Below are 22595 nucleotides of genomic sequence, written 5' to 3' on the forward strand. Positions count from 1 at the left end.
TCACTGCTATTCATCCCTCAGGTCTCAACTTAAACTCTAAAACTTACTCCCTAACTTCCCCCTACCTAGTACTTACTACACTATGTAAAAAATTGCCCCATTTATTGATCTGCCACCCTTCCCATTCTCTCTGTACAGCACAATTCCAGGGGCACCATTTTGCACAGTTATAAAAGGCAGAGGTCCGAAGTCTGACTAAGCTCTTTGAGGCAGAGACTTTGTTTACTGTTGTTTAGTACCCAACAGAGGGCCTTGCACTTCATTAGGTATGAAGTATCTGTTGACTACGTTTTTATACATCTGGCATTTGTTTGAGAAAACCTGAAACGCTTCAATAAAAAAAAGGTATTTAGCAGTACAGGAGAGAAAAGCTCCAAGGTTTCAAATATAAAAAAGGAAAAGCCTGAGTGTTGTGGATTGGTTTGTCAGGATAATAATTTCCACTAGATAAAAAAGGAGATGATTTTTCTGAACTATTTTAGAGCAATCCAATAGTTGATGAGAGAAATATTTCTTTTATAGAAGAATCACAGTTCATAAAAGCAGAAAGAACATGAATCTAAGCTCCTAACTACCAGTTTTTAGGAAATCTGTAGATAGAGAAATATATTAAACAAAAGGAGTCAATCAGCCAAAACTAGAAGGTGGGAAATTCTTATTAAATAGTTAAGTCATTCTGAAAAAACGGGGTAGGGAGTGGAGGGTGGGGAAGACTATTAGAGATAAAGAGAATTATTAACCAAATGCAGTGAATGGGCCTTGTTTGAATCCTAATTTAAACCAACCAACCATTAAAAGACATTTTGAGAAAAAATAAAAAAGGAACACAGACTAAGTATTCGAGGATATCAATAAATGATTGTTAATTCTATTGGGTATGATGAAGACATTATAGTTATGAAAAAATACTTATCTGTTAGAGGTATGTGCTGAAATATCTACAAATAAAATGGTATGTCTGTGATGTGCTTTTAAATACTCCAGCACAAACAGAACAGCAACAGTAAGAAGTAGGCGGGAAGAGAGAATAGTAGAAAGTTAACTGTTGAAGTTGGGGGGATAGGTACATGAGTTCATTATACTTTCTCTCACTATACTCTTTGAAAACTCTCATAATAAAAATTTTAAAATACATAAATGAAGAGGGGAAATAATAAAGGAAGTCTTCATAGGTGAGATATGTTCCCAAACAGCAGCCAGGAGAAGGTGGCTTAGCAAAGAACCAACAGAATCAACAGCAAAAAAACTTTGAATATAATATAAGCAAGACTCAGACAATGGGTCACAATGATGAATACAAGGAAAGGTTCTGGCAGAATCATTAACATGCATGTCCAGAGCCCTGTGATCTTGGGCATCCCCAGGAATCTTACAGAATAATCCGGAATATTTAATATAGGATGCAATCATCTGAATACTGGAACAGCTGATTTTGTGGTATCAGATTATAATGAAAAGGTCAGGGGAAAAGACGGGAGAGCACTGTAAGAGTTACTATAATATGAAGGCATCCAAGATACATGGGTTTTGGCAAAAGTTTATGCATATGAAATGAGCTCATGATGAAGTCATCTACTATACCCTAAGATTCTAGAAGCCTGACTGGTTTTCATTCTGTTTTCTGGGTTAGAGCTAAGATCATAGAGTTGGGAATGCTTAGAAGCAACCTAAAACCTCTCCCCGATTTAGATGATGGTTCTCATTCCACAAGCGAGTGAACACGTCCCTAAAGGCCCAGTTGGTTCAGCCTGGTATCTCCCAGACATATGACCCTAATAAAATGAACAATGATTATTTTCCATGATTTTGTCACTATCTTTTTTGCTCAAGGACCACTCTGTCCAAGATATTTTCTTTATAAAATAAAAGCAGCATCCTCATGTCCTAGGCAGAGAACAGTAGGAGCAGGTATCATTCAGTAAGGTATGTATATAAAGGAAATTAAAGCTGAGAGACCCAGTCGTGAGTGACCAATCTCCCAATCCAGGAGACCCTAACAATCAAGTTTAAGTTAAGCTGGACTCATGCTTGGCTTAAAGGAAGATATTCTAGACAAAGTTTCCAGGAAAGGGAAATTGGAGTAATTTTCAGATCATCAAAACTAGATTCCCAGCCACTGTCCACATTAGTCTCCACAGAAACAAAGTAAAGGCAAGAGACAGATTTACCTCCTGTGGATTTACGGCAGTTAAGACAGAAACCTCATATGACTGCCTCCCTGACTGCATGGTCACCAAGTGATGTGTCACATCAGGCACTGAAGACAGGGGACGTGGGGATCCTTCAGCAAGCACCTCTGAAACAGCAGAGAACGTTTCAACGAAAAATGAATCTACAGATATACCCACCTGCATTATCAAGCCTCTCCCATCCTGAGAAACCCGTATTCCTGTATTTCTTCCAAATTAATTCCTGTCTGATAATAATCATCATTACCAGTGAATTTGGAGAGTATTACAAAAGGGGGATGGGAAGAAATGATATATGAGAGTTGACCATTTTTCAATATACCACTTTTGAGTAGTATGGCTTTAGCACTGTTAGCTGGATTAGCCATGCATGAAACAGGGCAAAAGCTGCTGAGGCAGGCGGATCCCGGGACCAGAGCCTACCCTTAAAGCAGCCACCAACGATATACAGCATACTACGCAGAAGTTAAGAACTTAAATCTGGCTTCAAAATTCCTATTCAGTGTCCCTTCCTCCCTTGACACTTTCTCCCTTAAGAATGGCAAAGTAGTTCCATGCAATTTCTGTGTCCCACGCTTCAACTATGCACTAGTATCATATTACAAAACCGAGGAGGCTTGTGGAAGCATGCTGGGCCGTGTAGACTCCGCACAGAAGTTTACACAAACATGGTCACTTATACACAAAACTGACTGAGTGGGATACAAGTAACTAAAACACAGGATCTCGGACTTCATTAGTGGGATCACTGTAAAAATCTTCTGAAATAGTTTATACATAAACTACTTAGGCCTCTAATAAATCAAAGTTTCTTCTATGGGGCTTTCAATAGATACTGCTCTTCCAGACTGTACTGTGTAATTTAGCATTTACTTACATACTATCTTCTATTCACTCAATGTTGTTTCCCATATGTAAGTTTTGACTTCTCAACTAGATTTTAAGGTCCCTGGTTTCTACTTTTATCTTTCACATGGTGCCAGGCACACAGTAGGCACTGAATAAATGCATGCTGACCTCACCTGTTAAGTTTTTCAGAGAAGAGGGCCTGGCCTGTGTAACTTGGGTGAAATTTCTATACCAGAGAGGAGCAACTGTTTCCTAGAGAGCCCTTTCTTTTCTCCAGAAGATATGGCTTTTGAAGGTATGGAGAAATTGCTTTATATCTCCTCTGTAAAACCTGGTTATGTTCTGTTTATATGTTTTAAAAGTTAAGTTCTTCCATAACTGCAATAGGAAAGATAGAAATAGTTGGGCTAGGATGCTAAGATTATGGATAATTTTCTTCTTAAATTTTTTTCTCTTTATTCTTTCGTTACATCATCTGTTCAACAAAAAAAATATATTTTTTTTAACAGATTCACTTATCCATCCCAGAGACAAAGAACACAAATGCTACGCAATCATACCACAACCACTCACGAGAAATGAAATTAATTAAAACCTTCATTTTGGAGACAACCCCATTCCTTAGTCCCTAGTTGCAGCCCATTTTCCCCCAAATAAAGGAGAGTTGAAAGTCTTACCATCATCAACTCCTAGGATAGAATTGGTATTTGGTAGGTTCAAGGACTCTCCACCAAGGCTGGGCTGGGAATTCATAGGCACCAGGTTTTTACTGGTTACTGAAGCCTCTTCAAGTAAACTACTGCCCATTAGTGGCTCAGCTGCACAGAGAACAGGATGTGAGAGACACGCTGCAGGCCAGGCTGTGCCTGGGCCCCATTTTCCTTCACAGGAAGCTGGCCTTTCCTTTCAGAACTGGAAGTTAACCTGTATCTTGGATGCTATCTACTTTTGGGGAGCAAGAATAAACCTAGAAGGGAAGGGTGGAGCCTCATAGATAAATATCCTTGCCTGCGATCAGCATGTGGAGAATTAATATATGAAATGGGAAGGATACATCCTTGGAAAGGAGTATATGGAATGAAATAATTGATTAAAGACATGGGAAAAAAATAATAAAAACGAGTTATCAAATTTAAGTTAGGGTAAAAAGGGAATCATGAATGATATGTAAAAAATGTTTAAACCCTCGTCTTACAGAAGACTTTATTACAGTAATACTCAAATGCTGGTTCATGGATCAGCACTAGTTACCATTACACTTAACTACAGAAACCAAAACTATAGATTCTGGGATCTTACTCCCAAATAATTTCAGTTATCAGTTTGAACTGTTTTGTTTTATTTGGGGGGGAGGGGTGGGCAGGCAATACAAATATATACATTTCAAAAGCTTACAGATTTTACTGTAGAGCTATATTTGGAAACCACTAGTCCATCAAATGAGACTAGGTCTCTCTCCCTAACACAGAATCTGAAAATTTCCAGATAACCAGATAGGCCAGTTATTTGGCTTTTTGGACCCAGAAGATACAGCCCTCCACTCCACCTTCTCTCCTCACCAGTTTGCTCCTGCTCTTGACTCCCAGCTGCTCCCAGCTGCAAATGATGCTTTCTCATGTGCACATTCCTACTCCCACTCTGAGAGAAGGTCTTCCCACAGACTTGACACTGATGAGGCTTCTCTCCTGAAACAGAGAGCAGGTTAAGACAAGGTAGCCAAAAAAAAATAGGGTACGTTTCTGACATCAAGAGAATGGACTCAAGACCTGGATAGAGAAGTTCAGAGAATGTTAAACTAAACAGAAGAGGCTTTTCCTTCTCCTGTTCTCCGCCCAGCCTTGGAGGTCCCAGCCTCAAAACCTTCATACACCAGGGAAGGCAGGAAGAGTTCACAGCAGGGCTTAGTATGCTCATTGCTCCCAGCTCCTACCTTTACAGTACCCACTGTACGGCTGCCTTCACAACCTCTTTGATATCAGATCATGGCAGCCACACAGAATATTCCCTTCCTTTTCCAGATACATTATTCCATGGAGCTCCAGAACATGTACCATCCTCAAGGATTCCAACCCTGGGTTCAGAATACCCCTTATCCCACTTCCTGCCACCACTCTCACAGCCGTCAGCGTTTACACCGGTGGTTCTTCTACATTGTGATCTGAACTATCCTCTGTGTCCAAAGCTCTCAGTCACTCTTCCACCTACTCAGACAATGACACTTGGAGCTGGGGTCAGAAACACATGCCTATAGGAGATTTGTAGGTAGCCAAAGTAAGTGAAATGGCCAGAAAATTTCCAGAAAAGGAAAATCTATAGAGACAGAAAGCTGACCAGTAGTTGCCTGGATCTGGGCGTGGGAGCAGGAACTGACAACCAGGGGGCACAAAAGAACTTTCTGGTATGACAGAATTGTTCTAAAACTGGATTGTGGTGATGACTGTACAATTCTCTATATTTTCTATCACTGATTTGTATGCTTACAATGGATGAACTTTAAGGTATATGCATTATACATCAAAAAAGCTGTTCAAAGAGAACTACAATGGATTGATACACAGTGACTACATAGAAACCCATGAATTTACTAGAAGAAACAAGAGCACCAATTTCTTATTTTGAAAATTCATAATTAAAAGAAATGAAAAGGAACACACGTTTTTCCTGCCTTTCCTGTGCAAATTAATAGCCCTACTGGATAGAGAAGACACTTATTATACACAGAAGAATTCCAACTGATGTGAACAGAATGATAGAATTAGAAAACCACCATTTTACAATCCTAATGAAATAACCAATTCAGGCATCACTCATGAAACCATACGGCAAAAGGTGCTAGGGAACTTAACAATGTGAAGATCAGGGTGTTACCACCTGAACCCACTGATAAATTCTGACAACCAAGCACTGCGTGCCTCCTGATATGATGATACAAAATGAAACACATACAACCATTTATAACACATCCTTGCCAAATCTTTGAACCTTTGAAGCTTTTAGGGCTTACCTCCATTTATAGGAAATCTAAGGGAACAAGTTAAATAACATAAAAGAAGGCAAACCAACAAATCCAGAATGTGGGACATTCCATAAAACCCAACTAACTGTAGTGCAATAAGTCTATGGCATGAAAAAAAAAAGTCGCTATAGGCAGATTTAGATTAAAGAAGGCTTACTAAGTATAATAATTAAACTAAGTACAATAATTAAACCTTATTGGATCCTGATTTAAACAAACCCATTGTAAAAGACATTTTTGAGACAACTGCAAAAAAACTAAACATGCACTGGGTATGAGATAAAACTAAAGAATTGTTCATTCTGGGGCGCCTGGGTGGCTCAGTTGGTTAAGCAACTGCCTTCGGCTCAGGTCATGATCCTGGAGTCCCGGGATCGAGTCCCGCATCGGGCTCCCTGCTCAGCGGGAAGTCTGCTTCTCCCTCTGACCCTCCCCCCTCTCATGCTTTCTCTATCTCATTCTCTCTCTCAAATAAATAAATAAAATCTTTAAAAAAAAAAAAAAAAGAATTGTTAATTCTGAAAGGTATGATAATAGTATTGTTGTTATGTAAGAAAATGTCTTTGTTTTCTCTCCTCTTATGTATGTTTCACATAATTTTATACAATAAAATTAAGTAAGATAAAATAAAAACACTCTACAAGCCAAGCAAAACATACCTGGAAGTCCACATCTAACCCACAGGTTAACAGTTTGTCACCTTCTGCTTAGAACTTGTCATCAAGTAAGAGCTCAACTCTGAAATTCATATCCCTGATTGCTTACACCTCTCCAACTCCCTCGCTCCCACTGAACTGCTTTGCTGTCCTCATCACAAATAACTTCGAGTTCCTTCTCTCCACTCCTCCTGTTCTGGCTTCCCTATACTTCCCACGGCTAACCATTTGAACAATTACTTGATTCCATTCTAGAATCCCTCTCCACTCTTGAGTTCACTTCTGCCTTGGCAATCTCTGCTTTGAATAACCTCCATGGCCCATATCTGATGTAACTTATTAAGCACCCAACACAGTGCCAAATAAATTTTCTGATCTCCTCAGAAAAGCTCTGGATTAGAAAGCAATTCATCAATGGCTCAGCTGAGAATAAAGCAATTAGGTTTTCCCCCCTTGATTATACAACCCTTTTAATCCAATTATCAAGAGCCTTCATTTCTGATTCTGTCATGAGAAGTAAACTTTATATTGAAGTTTGTTTCTTTCTAGATTTCTTTATACCATTTCCCCACCACCACCACCCTTTTACCCTTTTGGTTCTCTACCTTCCCTGAAATCTATGAAAGGCACGGGTTCTAGTACCTGAGTGAACCACCAAGTGTTTTCGCAGGCTAGAATACTCAGCAAAGGAACGGCCACATCCTTGGGCTTCACAAAGGAAAGGCTTCTCTCCTGGAGACAGAAAATGACATAAAGAATCAGCCTTCTGATGAACTATCTATTACTCTCTTTTTCCATTAACCTATCCAGTTTCCAACGACTTGCTCAGATTTCTTAAATTCGGGCTATGTAGTTTCAGTGGGGCTATCTATCCAATAAGTGTCACCTCTCAATGGTCTCCTAGCCAACAGCCCACCAGACAGCCCTACCCTCTTCTTTAGAGTGGCTACCTCTGAGCATCATACTTCCTTCTCCTTCCTGGCTCAAGGGCTGACCCCCAGCTACACTGACCCACCTTCTTCAGTGATCCCATCCCTTTTGAGGATATCAAGATAAACATCACATATGCTGTCAGGATTTTTTACTTTATACCATTCTTTTTATGATTCAGTTTCTAAATCCACTAAAAAGTACAGATTTTTAAAGGTTATAAAATAGGTTTTACATAGTCCCACTATCTAAAGCAAACAAATGAAAACAGATATTCAGTCAGAGGTACAAAGAAAAATCTATAACAATATGCTAAAAGTAGTTACAGCCTGAATAGTGCTATTATGGATGATTTCCTTTCTTTGTGCTTCTCTGTAATTTTTATTGTCTACAATATTTGTTTTTGTCTACAATTGTTTTTTTTAATTTTATTATTTTTTATTTTATTTTATTCTTAATTTTATTATTTTATTTAATTTTATTTTTAATTTTATTATTATTATTATTTATTTATTTTTATTTTTTTTAAAGATTTTATTTATTTATTTGACAGAGAGAGAGATAGTGAGAGTAGGAACACAAGCAGGGGGAGTGGGAGAGGGAGAGCAGGCTTCCCGCAGAGCAGGGAGCCCGATGCGGGGCTCGATCCCAGGACCCTGGGATCATGACCCGAGCCAAAGGCAGCCGCTTAACGACTGAGCCACCCAGGCGCCCCTATTGTTTGGGTTTTTTTTAAGATTTTATTTATTTGACAGAGAAAGAGCACAAGCAGGGAGAGTGGCAGGCAGAGGGAGAGGGAGAAGCACGCTCCCCGCAGAGCAAGGGAAGCCCAATGCTGGACTCGATCCCAGGACCCCCAGGATCACGACCCAAGCGGAAGGCAGTCGCTTAACCAGCTAAGCCACCCAGGCACCCTACAATATTACATTGTTATTTTAAATCAAAGATGCATGGTAAAAACTACATAAGGCCTGTAGACTAACTGATAGTACTCTTAACCTTCTGGTTTTGATATCGTACTGTGGCTACAGAGGATGTCACTTTTTGGGGAAGCTGGGTAAGGCACACAACATAACTCTTTGCGCTATTTTCGCAACTTCTCATGAGACTGTAATAATTTCAAAATAAAAAGTGAGAAAAAAATCAGAGATGGCAGTTCCTATCTAAAGGTCACAGACTAGTGTGAAAGATAAATGTATTCATAAATAACTTTAATATAAATTCCTGTACAAAAAAGTGCTATAAATATTTAGAAAAGGGAGGAATTCCGGGGTGCCTGGGTGGCTCAGTGGGTTGGGCATCCGACTCTTGATTTTGGCTCAAACCATTATTTCAGAGTGGTGGGATCAAGGGCCCCCCACCCCCACCCCATGCTGCTCAGCAGGGAGTCTGCTTCTCTCCCTCTGCCCCTCCCCAACGTTCAAGTGTGCTCTCTCTCTCTAAAATAAATAAATCTTAAAAAAAATTTAAATTAAATTAACATAATACAATCTCAAAAGGTTACTGTGAGAACTGAGACACAAGTTAAATATATTCAGCATGGTGTCTGGCACATAGTCAGCCCTCATGGTAAGCTGAAATCGGGAGCTTTAATTACTGTTGTCACTACTAATAAAGATCTGCGGTCACTTTGACATTTAAGATAAACTGAGCTGTCAGCATTTGAAAACAAAATCCTTGTAAGAGCTTTTGGGTCTGACCAGAATTCAAATCCCAACTGTGCCATTTCCTAGCTGTGTAATATTGGGCAAGTTGTTTAACTCTCTAATCCCCTATTTCTTTGCCAATAAATACAGTATCTAATTCATAAGTATCGTTGAGGACTAAAAGAGACAATGTACATGTACTTGACACATACTAAATTGCCTCAATAAATGCTAACTTTTATTATTATATGAATTCTGGCAACTGGGATCTGTGAGGCATCCAGGGATAAATGATTACACTGCGCCCCGACACTGTGGCGAGAGACACACTGAGTGAAATGGGAGAAACGACAAGTTCTGGAAATGGTGAGCAATTAGGAGATTCACAAGGGAGAGCTAGCAGGAGCTAGAATGAGGAGAGAAAATAAAGGTCATACTCCACAGTAAAAGAAAGCATTTTAAGATGTTCAGTTTTATCTAATCTACAAAGGGGATGCGCAGCACGAGGATGAAGAGGTTAATGAATTCAACCATAAGGCATGGTGAACTCCACTTCTTCCCTTATCTAGTCTGCTAGATGTTTTTCTTGTTCTTTTATTCAAAGTGCTTCTTGGAGAGAGTATAGTTTAGTCTCTCAGGAAAAAGCTGAGAACAGAGCTATTCTGCCCTAAAACATATCCGGTGGTAACGTCAATCTAGCAGGAATCACAGGGACGTACCTAGAACAAAATGGCTTCAGCTTGGGTTTCACTTTTGAATGCCCTTTAATTGTACCTGCTGTCATTTTAGCAATGCAAGAAGAAAGTGGGGAAGAACAGTTACATATCCTAAGACTGGTCTCGGTTCAGTGATTAAGCTCTGACAAGAAACTTAGCACATTTTAGGCCAGGTGGCTTGGAAAGTTACCTTACACTCTTAGAATGAGAGTCAGGGTATCTTTATTTTGCTCCTTTGATATTAATACGCTATTTGACCCAGATCAAGTCACCTTCCCATTCTGCTTCTCATGCTGTGAGGCTCCACCAAAAAAGCAAACTCCTCAAAGTCAGGGATTCATCTTAGCTTTTGTATTTCCCCTTCCCCTTACCCCATTTAGGGGCTAGCAGAGGCTCTGTATGGTTTGTGTGATTCAATGAGTACTACTGATCAAAATTACAATCGTGTAACATTCGAAGATATTTGGAAATACTGATTTTGTCCATATCTCAGCATATCATTGTTATCAGAGAAGGTCTTATATCCCTTCCTGCACTTTAGGCTCCTACAGGCAGAAATCAACACTATCCATTCCTCACACACAGGTGAAAGGTCATAAATGTTACTGAATTAACTGAAAAGTGCCATGAAGCATGTGAAAAAAAGAAATCCCATTTTCAGAGTTTTAGCAACAAGCCTAAACCTTCATTTCTATTCCCACGTCAGAGCCTTTCCTAAGGACAGGCGAGCAAACCTCGAGCCCAGAGGAAGATTGCCTACAGGGAAGTTGGGGTTGCACACACCTGTATGGATGCGCAAGTGGTTCTTCAGATTTCCAGCTGTAGTGAACTGCTTACCACAGCTAGACTCGGGGCACATAAAGGGCTTCTCCCCATTATGGGTCCTCATGTGCACCTTCAGCCTCTGCAGCACATAGAAGCTTTTCCCACAACCTTCTGCAGGACAGATGAAAGAGCGGTCATTTCTAGGGGGGGAAAAAAAAATCACATAAGCAACAATACCTGAAAATGCTCTTTGCTAGAAAGGACAAATCAAAGCTCCTATTGCCTCTCAAAGCAGACAGTAATTCCCAAACCTGGATATACCAGAATCATCTGAAGTTTATTAAAACCAGAGATGCCCCAGGCCTTACTCCCCACCCCCTTTTTTTAAAGTAATCTCTATGCCCAACGTGGGGCTTGAACTCACGACCCCAAGATTAAGAGTTGCATGCTCTACCAACAGCCAGGTGCCCCACACCTTACTTCTTTTTTTTTTTTTTTTAAAGATTTTATTTATTTATTTGAGAGAGAGAGAATGAGAGAGAGCACATGAGAGGGGGGAGGGTCAGAGGGAGAAGCAGACTCCCCGCCGAGCAGGGAGCCCGATGCGGGACTCGATCCAGGGACTCCAGGATCATGACCTGAGCCAAAGGCAGTCGCTCAACCAACTGAGCCACCCAGGCGCCCCCCACACCTTACTTCTTGAAAAATGATTTCACAGGTTTATGAGTGCACCCATGCTTATGTATTTTTTTTAAGTCTTCCAAGAAATTATATTTTAAAAGGAGATTCCAGAACTCTTGTTCTAAGACGCTTAGGTACCAAATGTCTTACTAAGTATTTGTGAAAAATGAGGTAAATGAGACAATGCAAACCCTTCTATTAAAAAACAAAAGACATCTTAATCACAAGTGAACTGGAGCCCCTGCTTTCCTTTAATGTGTCAATGGGGGACAAGCTCCTCCAGAAGCCTCAACATTCTTGAGCTCCAAGTATGGAACCTCAAATATGCTCACCTATGTGTTTTGAGATGGTACTTGAAGTGAGCTGGCCACACAAATGTCCGGTCACAGCCTTCAACTGTACATTTGAGCTTCTTTTCCACTTGAGGAAGGGGCCCAGAATCTTTGGGCTGCCCATCACCAGAACTGAGGTGGACATTTTCTCCTGTAACACAGTCACATATTTGTAATCCAGGGAAGGAAGCTGCTGAGGTACTTTGTTTCAAACAATAAAGCTCCTATATTTTACTCCTACTGATCAATAAGCAGGTATCTATCTTCAGCTTCCCTAGCTCTCTTGATACCCATCTAACAACTGAGCACACAATTTGTTCCCATCCCCTTACTCCAGAGAATTTTCAAAAGCCATCATGCTTCGTTTCACAAGACCAGGCCTCTTTGGCAAATGTAAGAAATGTCCACAATGGTTTCACATAAAAAAAAGAGAGTTAAACCTATCCTGCATTACACAAATTGGCAGGGAAGCATATGCGTCAACACCCAGAGTGGGATGCTAAAGATGGCTTCTTGTTCCAGGTATTACCGAACTTGTATTTATTTTAGGAGGGGCAGCCATTATGGCTTAGTTCTGGGCTTATGCTTGTGATTTCTTTTGTAAATGATCACTCTTAGATTTCTATCTTCTGAGGTCAATTTGGCTGTTTCTATCATTTTAGAGAATAAGAATAACCTTCCAATTTCCTGTGCCACTTCTCTTTAAGAATACAAAAACTCGGCTGATTTTACAGTATCTAACCACATTTTTAAAAGCTAGAAATAACATGAAGTTTTTTGTTCAACAGAACAAAAGGAAGGAAGAAAATGAGCACGTAGTACAGTGCCTCCCTTAAACTTAAGTGAAATCAGTTAAAGCTTTATATAAATCCCAGATTCACAGGTAGTACTCCTTTTCTTTCATTTTCTTCAAGATATAGTTGGATATCAACAGAGAAAAATATTTATGACTACTTAATTATGCCTCAAGCATATGGAGTTTATCTTTCTACTACATATACCTCAGGAATAAGATTTATATTTCCAAATTTTCCTCTCAAAAGCCAAGAATAGGGACAATAAATGTTGTACCCATCACATTTCCTGGAACCTGACAGTTGATCAAGGTTTCCATCCCGTCTACTAATCTTAATCTCTTCCTGTCCTACATGTTCCTTGCTGTACAAGTCATCAAATGCTAATTATAAAACTAATTGATCCAAGGTCAGAGTAGAATCTAAGATGCCTTTTAAATTTTTTTCTTTTTTAATATTGTCCCACAGTTTTTTTTTTATTTAATTGAAAAACAGCCGCACATAGGTAAATTTTAAACAGTACAAAACTGTATATACCATAAAGGAAATTTCCCACCAACTCCAGAGCTCCAGCTAATTAATTTCTAATGGAAGATCAGTAGAAATCCCACACTAATACAGAAATTTAAACCGCTGACATTTGGGACTCTGTGCATTCAATGTTGTATATACAATGAGAACACTGACAGAATCATGAAATTTAAAAACTGCTCAGAAAACAGTGAATTGCCTTGTATTTGAGTCCTTATGAAACTACTCCCTTAAAAACACAAAGCACTGTTTGCAGAAGATGGATTAGCTTAAAATGACATCAACCAATGATAGTTTTGGATATTCAGAGATCATCTGATGAACTGGTTCCCCCCACAAAAAAAGAGAAAGACAAAGAAATTCAACACCTTACATGGCGCACATTGGATAACACTGTAAACACTTTAAAGATCCCACAGTTATGTGAGGTCTTTGCATTTGGGATAAAATTTCCAGTGAAAGTATCATATATAGTATGGGTCAGTAAACTTATTCTGTAAAGGGCCAGATACTAAGTATTTTTGGTTGGAGGACCATACGGTCTCTGTCACAACAACTCAACTTTGCCACTGCAGCACCCAGGCAATTTGTAATGAGTGGGCACGCCTGTGTTCTAACAAAACTTTATTTATAAAACAGGTGGTTATCCGGCCCTTTGCTAACCCCTTATAACATAAAGCATCATATACAAAATTTAAATATATCTGTATTTCAATCAACTTAGATAGAAGTGAAGATGTGCTCTGAGAAACTGCTACCGGACTCACAAAATGGCTTTAGTAACAACAAAGATATTTATGTTAAAGATGCATTTAAATACCAAATAAAATAATTTCATTATGTTAGTGGGTGAAAAGCAATATTAATATATTTCATGATTTAAAGGGTGTGTAATCAAAATAATAACATTTTCAAAAAACCACTCACAGTGTTTAATTTTATCTCTATGACTAACGGTTTATATACCTAAGTTAGCCCCCTCAAAGGGTTTTATGGAATCATCTCATTGATAAAATAGAAGACTGTCATATATTTGGGCTCACTTTATATTCAAGTATACGAGGTAGTTGTTAGGTAATAAGGTAAAATATTCTGAGAGTAATAAAAACATCCACACAATGCTTTGCTGATTATAAAGCATTTCCCAGGCAAAATCTTATTTAAATCTCCAAAACAACCCAATCAGGTAAGCTACTTGATCTCTGTGTTCTGAACAAGAGAAAACTGCAGCTAAGAAGGTTAAGTCCCCCAGGCAGAGGATGAGTTAATAACAGCATCAGGTCTGGATTCCAGCTCTCCAGAGGCCAAGCCCAAGGTTCCCTCCCTGTACCAGCTTCTTCCTGGCTCATACCGCACTGCTTCCTTAATGCAAGGAGGAGATGCTGCCGGTTTCAGGACCCAGAGATTAGCAAAAGCATCTCAGGAAGAATCTGAACTTTAGAGCCTCCCCAAAATGGTAAAACTGGCCATTCTAAGCAGCATTACAGTAGTCAAAGCAGAACTAATTATGTTGAAACTAACAGAAGTCTGGAGTTCTCATGAGGAGAAAGGGGAACCCTCCTACACTTTGGTGGGAATGCAAGCTGGTGCAGCCACTCTGGAAAACAGTATGGAGGTTCCTCAAAAAGTTGAAAATAGAGCTACCATATGATCCAGCAATTGCACTACTGGGTATTTACCACAAAGATACAGATGTAGTGATCCGAAGGGGTATGTGCACACCAATGTTTATAGCAGCAACGTCCACAATAGCCAAACTATGGAAAGAGCCAAGATGTCCATCAACAGACGAATGGATAAAGAAGATGTGGTGTATATATACAATGGAATATTATGCAGCCATCAAAAAAAAAAACCCAAATCTTGCCATTTACAACGACGTGGATGGAACTAGAGAGTATTATGCTAAGCGAAATAAGTCTATCAGAGAAAGGCAAGTATCATATGATCTCACTGATAGGAGGAGTTTGAGAAACAAGACAGAGGATCACAGGGGAAGGGAGGAAAAAAATGAAACAAGATGAAACTAACATAACAAAAATTTTTAAAAAGTAGGAAAGTAAAAAAAAAAAAGAAGTCTGGAGTTCTCTTTGCAGTGACATGGATGGAGCTAGAAACTATTATGCTACGTGAAATAAGTCCGTCAGAGAAGGACAAATACCAGATGATCTCACTCACAGGTGGAATTTTTTTTTTTTTTAAGATTTTATTTATTTATTTGACAGAGACATAGCAAGAGAGGGAACACAGGCAGGGGGAGTGGGAGAAGGAGAAGCAGGCTTCTCGTGGAGCAGGGAGGCCGATGCGGGGTTAGGACCCTGGGATCCTGACCTGAGCCGAAGGCAGACGCTTAACGACTGAGCCACCCAGGGGCCCCTCACAGGTGGAATTAAGAAACAAAAGAGCAAACGGGAAAAAAGAAGAGAGGCAAACCAAGAAACAGACTCTTACCAATAGAAAACAACCAATGGTCACCAGAGGGGAGGTGGGTGAGGGATGGATGAAATAGGTGATGGAGATTAAGGAATGCACTTGTGATGAGCACCTGGTGTTGAATCACTATATTGTACACCTGAAACTAATATTATGCTGTATGTTAACTAACTGGAATTTAAATAAAAACTTAAAAAAAAAAGAAGTTTGGAGTTCTCTATGTAGAAAAGATTTAGGTTAATGTTTCTAAAACTGGAATATTCTGAAACATTCACAGGGATCCTTGCAAAAGTTTTTAATTTTTTATTTTCACTTGCATGGTAATCACAAAATAATCATAAGCATATTCTAGATCATCCAGATGAGCTCCAAACAGCCATGTACCAACATAAGATTTCAGTGCTTAAGTTTGGTTTGTGACAATGATAGTGTGTACCTTAACCTTAATAATTTGTAGTACCTTAATTGTCACAGATTAAAGAGAAAATATAGAAGCAGCTCTAAAACAAAAAGTATTATGGCATGTTACATAAGCAAAGGTTGTGCACTGGTTTAGGGGTGGTTTACAGTCATGGTTCTCAAGCTTTAACATGTATTGGAACCACTGAGAGGGCTTACTAAAAGATCGCATGTTTCTGGTTCAGTAGGATGAGGCCTGAGAATTTGTATTTCAATGTTCCTAGGTGATGCTGATGATTTGAGGACTATACCTGAAAACTACTGGACAGAGAAAAGTGGCACAGAGTTAGTACCAGCATGCTCAACTCAAAAGAAACAGCCCTACAGACTGTTTGGATATTTAAGGTCATATGATGAACTGGTTCCAAAACAAAAGGCAGCGGAGGCAGTTTCAGCAAAACACCATCGTCTGCCAAAATAAAATATTAACTTTATTCTCACTGGTTTTGTAGTTTTATTCCTATTAGTTGGTAATACTGTTTTGATTTTATAATGGTATAAAAGCTCTAAGTATAGGGAACAGTACAATAAAAACAATTCAAGATAACATCTTGTTTTCCCTTTAAAGGGGCTGTGTACATTATTTAAAGCTGACAACTGAGAATGCTAGTGTTGTTGATTTTGCACATGAATCTGGCATAGCTAAGTTATTTCATAGAAAATAAGACAAACAGTGTACACATTTCTAGGGGTCTGCTCTCACCAATAACTCAGATTCCAGTCAACTCAAAATATGGTCATTGTATTGCCAAAATCCCCACAGAGAATATGGGAAGGGAAAACGTCACAGGGGTCTCACCATTGCTGCTGGTTTTTGCACTCTTTGCCAGCTGTGCGCGAGTAGCAGCAATCAGACTATCATGAGCCAGCTCTTGAACCCGGAGGAACCATGGGATGCTACTGTCCGTGCTCTCACTGGAGAGGAAATCATTCCCTGAATCCTCTGCCTCATCTTGTACAAATACTAAGTGCTCAGCTGAAGAGCCCAGACCTGGAAGAAACGAGAGGATATGTGAAAGCTACCCATCAAATTGCCCTTCTATCGGCCCTGGCTCGGATACTTCATGGCCTGAATTAGCTATTCCAGATTTTCACCTCTCACCTCAAGCTTCTGTTCTCCTACTACACTAGGTTATCTATCACCTTTCCACTCCCAGACGACAGGCTTCTCTTTCTTACCCCCTCTGGTTTCAAAGGCAAAGCTGTCCCCCCAGGGTAAGCAAGCTAGTATCCTGACCCTCTCTCCGCCATTTGCAAGCCATTCCTCTCTACTGGCCACCTTACAACCTCCCCTTAGAGCCTTTAAATCTGTCTTGCCCATCTTTATTTTTAAAAAGAAGAGAAAATCCCAAGTACTTCTCTAGCTATTTACTGTCTCACAGTCAAGTTTCCTGCAAGCGTAACTTCTAACTTGGGTATCCACTTTCTCACCTGTCATCCACTCCCCACCATGGTTAGAACCCGGCCTCCACCTCTACTACCTCAGTAACAACTGCTCTTGCTCGGGTCATTAGACATACACTCCCCAGTCCTCACCTCATTAGCCCTTCCTGTGGTATTGGCTTGATTTACTACTTTTTTTTCTTTAAGACATTTTCCCTCTCTTGGCTTCTCGCATAGCACTCTCCTTCTGTTTTCTTTATCCCTCTCTGGCAGCTCCTCCCCACTCCTTTGTTATTCCCCTCTTAAATGTGTTTTTTCCAGGGTCCCAGATTTGCCTACTTTTCTGTTTATGCTCCTGAATCAAAGAATCCATGTTCACGGTTTCATACATTTCCTGAATGCTGATAAGCACCAAAACAACTTATTTCACACAGACATTTCTAGAACTCTGGATTCCTGTTTCTAACTCTCTAAAGAACACCTCATGAATGTCCCTCTGAAATCCCAACATCAACAAGCACAAACTGGAACTAATCATCCTCCCCGCCCAGCCCTGTTCTTGGGCTCACTATCTTGCTGAATGGCACAACCTAATTTCCCAAACAAGAAACTTCTTCCTGAAGTCTGCCTTCTCCCCCTACACATTCAACTGATCACCAGACTATACCAATTCTCTAAAATAATAAAATAATAAGGTTTCTTTCCATTTTAAGTATGACTGGGTTAAATATGCCCCGCCACCCAGTTTTCTTCTTAAGCATGAGCAGAGTTCAGAAAAAGATAAAGAATACCTGCTCTCGTTAGGTTAAGAAGAATAAAAGAAGTGCTATCACTTGGCTGTAGATCTTGCAACAAGCTGGGAGACTCTGGAGTGGACAAAAACTCCGGGGACTTCTGTGCAGTCTGAGCCCTCGTCTCCTCTCCGTCTGGGCCCACATTCACCTGAAGGCTTCTCAACACAGCCGAGGAAGGGACCTCCTTGGAGGAGTTTGTATGACTTGGAGTATCATCTAGCAAAGGGAAAAGACCACAGCTTTATGTGGCACCTCTCTCCACGGGGCTCACCATTCTGATACACGGCACCGAACGCCCCTATCACATCCCTTCTAGGAGCAGCAGCCTTTTTATTTTACAAATACAGAATTTCCCTCAGAAGAGAACAGAGAGATAACTTTAAGTTTTAAAAGGAGTCAGCCAAAATGTGAGGGACAGACTCGTTTGACATTTGGATGTACCAACCAACCATCCACATTTGGACATCACAGGCCTTTGTCCTTTCGAGGCCAGAAATCAGTACTTTTCCCCTCAAAAAATATAGTTATACAATGAATACTAACATAGGATCTAAATTTTAAATTATTTTTCTTGGGAAGAGATCCCTCCCTTTCATTTTTATAGCATGTATGTGACAGTGCTGTTGAGTCATTAGGGGGAAAAAAACCACAGCCTGAGAAATCACTGAAATTTTATAGAATCATAAATATGTTTCATTATACTTCCGGGTTTACACTGAAATGTAAAGAAATAATTCAGAAGACTTGCTCTCTAGGACTTTATTCTAAGGAAAGGAATGACTTTCCAAAGGTTTTGGTTGCAAAACAAGGAATTGCACTATAGTGCTAAAGCACTCAATGTTTTCAGGGGTTTCAGTCATCTTTATAAAAGGCAGATCATTTTTTTTCCTTTTTTTAAGGAAGTTAACAGATATTATAGGAATGAAAGTGGAAGCCTAAGGATAGACAGTACTGTCATTTCAAAGTCTAATGAAATAGTACAATATGAATGTACTTAATGTCACAGAACTGGTTAAATTGTAAGTTTATGTGATTAAAATGGTTAACTGGTTTAAATGGCAAATCTTTAGTTATGTATATTTTATCATACACAAAAAGTTTTTAATGAAGTTCATAGCAGTACTGTTTGTCACAGTAAAACACTGGAAAATAACTAAATATTCATCAACAGTGTCATGGATAAAGAAGCTGTGGTTACACTCATATAACAGAACTCTATATAGCAATGAAACCAACCACAGCTTATACACACAAGGATGAATCTCACAACTATAGAATAACGTAAGAAAGGTACAACAATATACATTCATATGATTCCAAGGTCTAAAAACACCTAAGATTAAACTGCATTGCTTAGATCTCAGTGGTTAAACTTGGGAATCAAATATGGGTCAAATAATTGAGGGTAGTGGTGACCTAGGAAGAACAGAGGTTGTCTTTATCAGGGAGGAAACCATGGGGGTTTGGGAGCTGGTAAGGTTCTACTTCTTGACTGGGTGGTGGGTATCTCCTTTATAATAATTCTTCGAAATGTATAAGCACAGGGTTTTATACTTTTCTGTATCTATCACAAATCCCAACTAAAAAGAAAACATACCGGCCATGCATGGAATGATACACACATATTTAAGAGGGAGGGGAATAAAGTTAGGGAGGTATGTGCAGATACATTTGTGTTTGTAATATTATGTTTCATGAGCTGGGAGGTGAGTACATGGGTTTTCACTTATTATTATTGATATTGGTTATCTAAAATATTTTTAATCAGGGTACCTGGCAAGCTCGATCAAAAGAGCATGAGACTCTTGATCTTGGGGTTGTGAGTTTGAGCCCCATAGTGGGTGTAGCGATTACTTAAATGAATAAATAAAAACTTTTTAAAAATAAAATATTTTTAATCAAAATTAAAACTAAAGTTAATGTAGAAAAGAAGATTAATGATTTTGTTCTTTTCACTTCAATATTGTTAAAATATTTATTAAACAAATTAAAATCAGGAGAGAAAAATTTAAGCCCAATGAAGATCAAAATTCATTAGCACATGGAAATGTACACATATTGAAAATCCATAAGGATTTGGAAAAACTCCAACATACCAGTAGAAAAATAGTAGGAGTTGAACGACAGAAGATGTGCGAAAGCTAGGAACTAGACAGGGAAACCTTAAGTCAACACTGGTTGGTTGAATGTATCTGTCCTTCTTGAATCTTTAAACATTGAAAAAAATTTTAAAGTCACTTCAAAAAAAATCAAAGAAACAGGACATCACTAGAGAACAGTAACTAGAAGACTTTATAATAAGCTGTCACCAATCACTAATAGGTGGTGACCCTCCCCTCCCCTGATTTAACATCAGTATTCCAAATTTTAAATATTCCAATTTCCAGAAAATAAAGAACTTACTGCACCCAAAAATAATGTTCTCCTTGCTAACAGTCAAGGGATAGGATCTCCTTCTCCCTATCCAAAGTTAATCTCACAACTCATGATCAGCATTCTAGTTCCTCCTACCTCTCCTGGAGCCTCCCCACTAATTAACCACTCTCTGTTTGCACCTCTCCAACTGGCTCTTTCCTCTTAGCATAAAACCATCCTCAAATATTTCAGATCTTAAAAAAGAATTCTGCCATCTACTTTATGTCCTTCTCTTTTTCCTTCCCATAGCAGGAGAGCCTTGAGAAAGTGTGGTTACTTCCTCAACTACACTTACCTTGCACTGATACCTCAACCCTCTACAACCTGGCTTTCCATTACCTTTCCATGGAACAGGTCCTGCCAACGTCAACAATGGCCTTGTTGGCCCTATCTCATTGGGACAGTCCCTATCTCATGGGCCTCTTAGAAGCATCTGACACAGTGACTATTCTCTTGAGTTTCATGCCTGCACTCTGTACCCATATTTCTCTTACTGCTCTAGCCTTTCCTTCTTCCCTCCTTCATAGGCTCTCCTGCTTTACCCTGTACCTTGAATAGGGAGCTCCACATTGGTCTTTTCTTCTCACTCTCACATTTCATGAATGATCCTATCCATTACTATGGCTTAAATTACCAATGCACTTGTTAACTCCTATGGTTGCTTATTCTTCATGATTCCTAGATTTACAGTTTCTATGAGTCAGTTATAAAGTCATTTATCCCATCCCACCAGTATGATAGAGGAGGCTAAGCTCTCAAAACTTGCTTATCTTATTTCTTGTAATCTTAATTTTTACCTGGTAACATTAGCCGACTGCATTCTGAGGCCTCAGTCACCGGAAGGAGGGATAAGCAAGTAATGTCTTTAGCTTCTGATTCTACTAGCCCCTGTCCCAATGGGATGGACGTATTCTGAACAAACTGTACCAGGAGCTGGGTGGGGTTGGGCAGGGAGAGGAGGAAGAGACAATATTGAAAAATACAAGTTGTTAGGAATGAATCTAAACCTCTGAATTTACCAAAAGTTCATAGCGTAATTAAGTCTTTATTGCTTCTTAGTCTCAACCACATTCACAGAAAAACTAAATTAACTACAAAATAACATTTAAAGTTATTTTTATCAAGTGCTCTGTTCTAAAGAAAAGCTGTATTATACTGGCTCATTTAATCCTCACCTTAACCCAGTAAAATTGAACATGTATTTTAAAGATAAGGAATATAAAAAATAAATAAAGATAAGGAATCAAGTTGAAGACATCAAATGACTTATCTAAGGTCACATGACTAGTACAGGAAGTAAATCTTCAAACTTAACCTGATTCCAAATTCATTGACCTTTCCACTATGTGACACAGATGTACTAAAATTAAAGGAAGAGAAATGAGTAAAAATAAAAAATGTTTAGGGGCGCCTGGGTGGCTCAGCGAGGTAAGCCTCCGATTCTTGATCTCAGCTCAGGTCTTAATCTCAGGGTCATGAGTTCAAGCCCCATGTTGGGCTCCACACTAGGCATGGAGCCTACTTAAAAAAATAAATGAAAATAAAATAAATAATAAATAAATAATATTTAAATCCTCTAATCGCATTTAGAAAGAAAACACTTTCAGATACATACAAAATTAACTGAAAAATGGTTGTGGTAGTAAATATTTATTTATGTATATACATATCCACATATATGTCATATATATATAAAATTTTTGTCATTATGTAATTACCTAGATGTATAAGAACTTATACTTACTTAAATAAACATAAAAGGCTATAGGTAAAAAAGAGTTTTTAAATCTTTGAAAAAGTACTTAGTGACAGAAAAAGTAATAAACTAGTAGTTACGACCAAAACCATATGGCCCACAAAACGTAAAATATTTACTATCTGGCTCATTCCAGAAGTTTACTGACTTCCTGAACTAAAGACAAACCTCGGAAGATAGCCCACAAAAAAATATAAAATAAATAGATAGATAGATAGATAGATAGATAGATAGATAGATAGATAGATAG

At 39.0% G+C, this 22595-nt stretch overlaps 1 protein-coding gene across 6 annotated transcripts in view; it reads right to left on the minus strand.

The window, feature by feature from the left end:
* ZNF410 (zinc finger protein 410) overlaps positions 1-22595 on the minus strand; it is a 41294-nt gene that overhangs the window by 4805 nt on the left and 13894 nt on the right. For 3 of the 6 annotated variants that reach the window (XM_034992932.1, XM_034992931.1, XM_034992929.1), the window contains 9 exons: positions 21387-21522; positions 18172-18390; positions 16797-16988; positions 11781-11931; positions 10786-10967; positions 7353-7442; positions 4598-4723; positions 3716-3856; positions 2169-2296 (listed from right to left, as the gene is read on the minus strand). In XM_034992932.1, coding sequence (XP_034848823.1) covers positions 2169-2296; positions 3716-3856; positions 4598-4723; positions 7353-7442; positions 10786-10967; positions 11781-11931; positions 16797-16988; positions 18172-18390; positions 21387-21522 — 1365 coding nt within the window. Of the gene's footprint in view, positions 1-2168; positions 3417-3715; positions 3857-4597; positions 4724-7352; positions 7443-10785; positions 10968-11780; positions 11932-16796; positions 16989-18171; positions 18391-21386; positions 21523-22595 lie in introns of all 6 variants that reach the window. The other 3 variants (XR_004677050.1, XM_034992933.1, XM_034992934.1) reach the window with 3 other exon arrangements.

The sequence above is a fragment of the Mirounga leonina genome, unplaced genomic scaffold (genome assembly GCF_011800145.1).
Source record: "Mirounga leonina isolate KUSES-001 unplaced genomic scaffold, KU_Mleo_1.0 Mir_82, whole genome shotgun sequence".
Taxonomy (NCBI): domain Eukaryota; kingdom Metazoa; phylum Chordata; class Mammalia; order Carnivora; family Phocidae; genus Mirounga; species Mirounga leonina.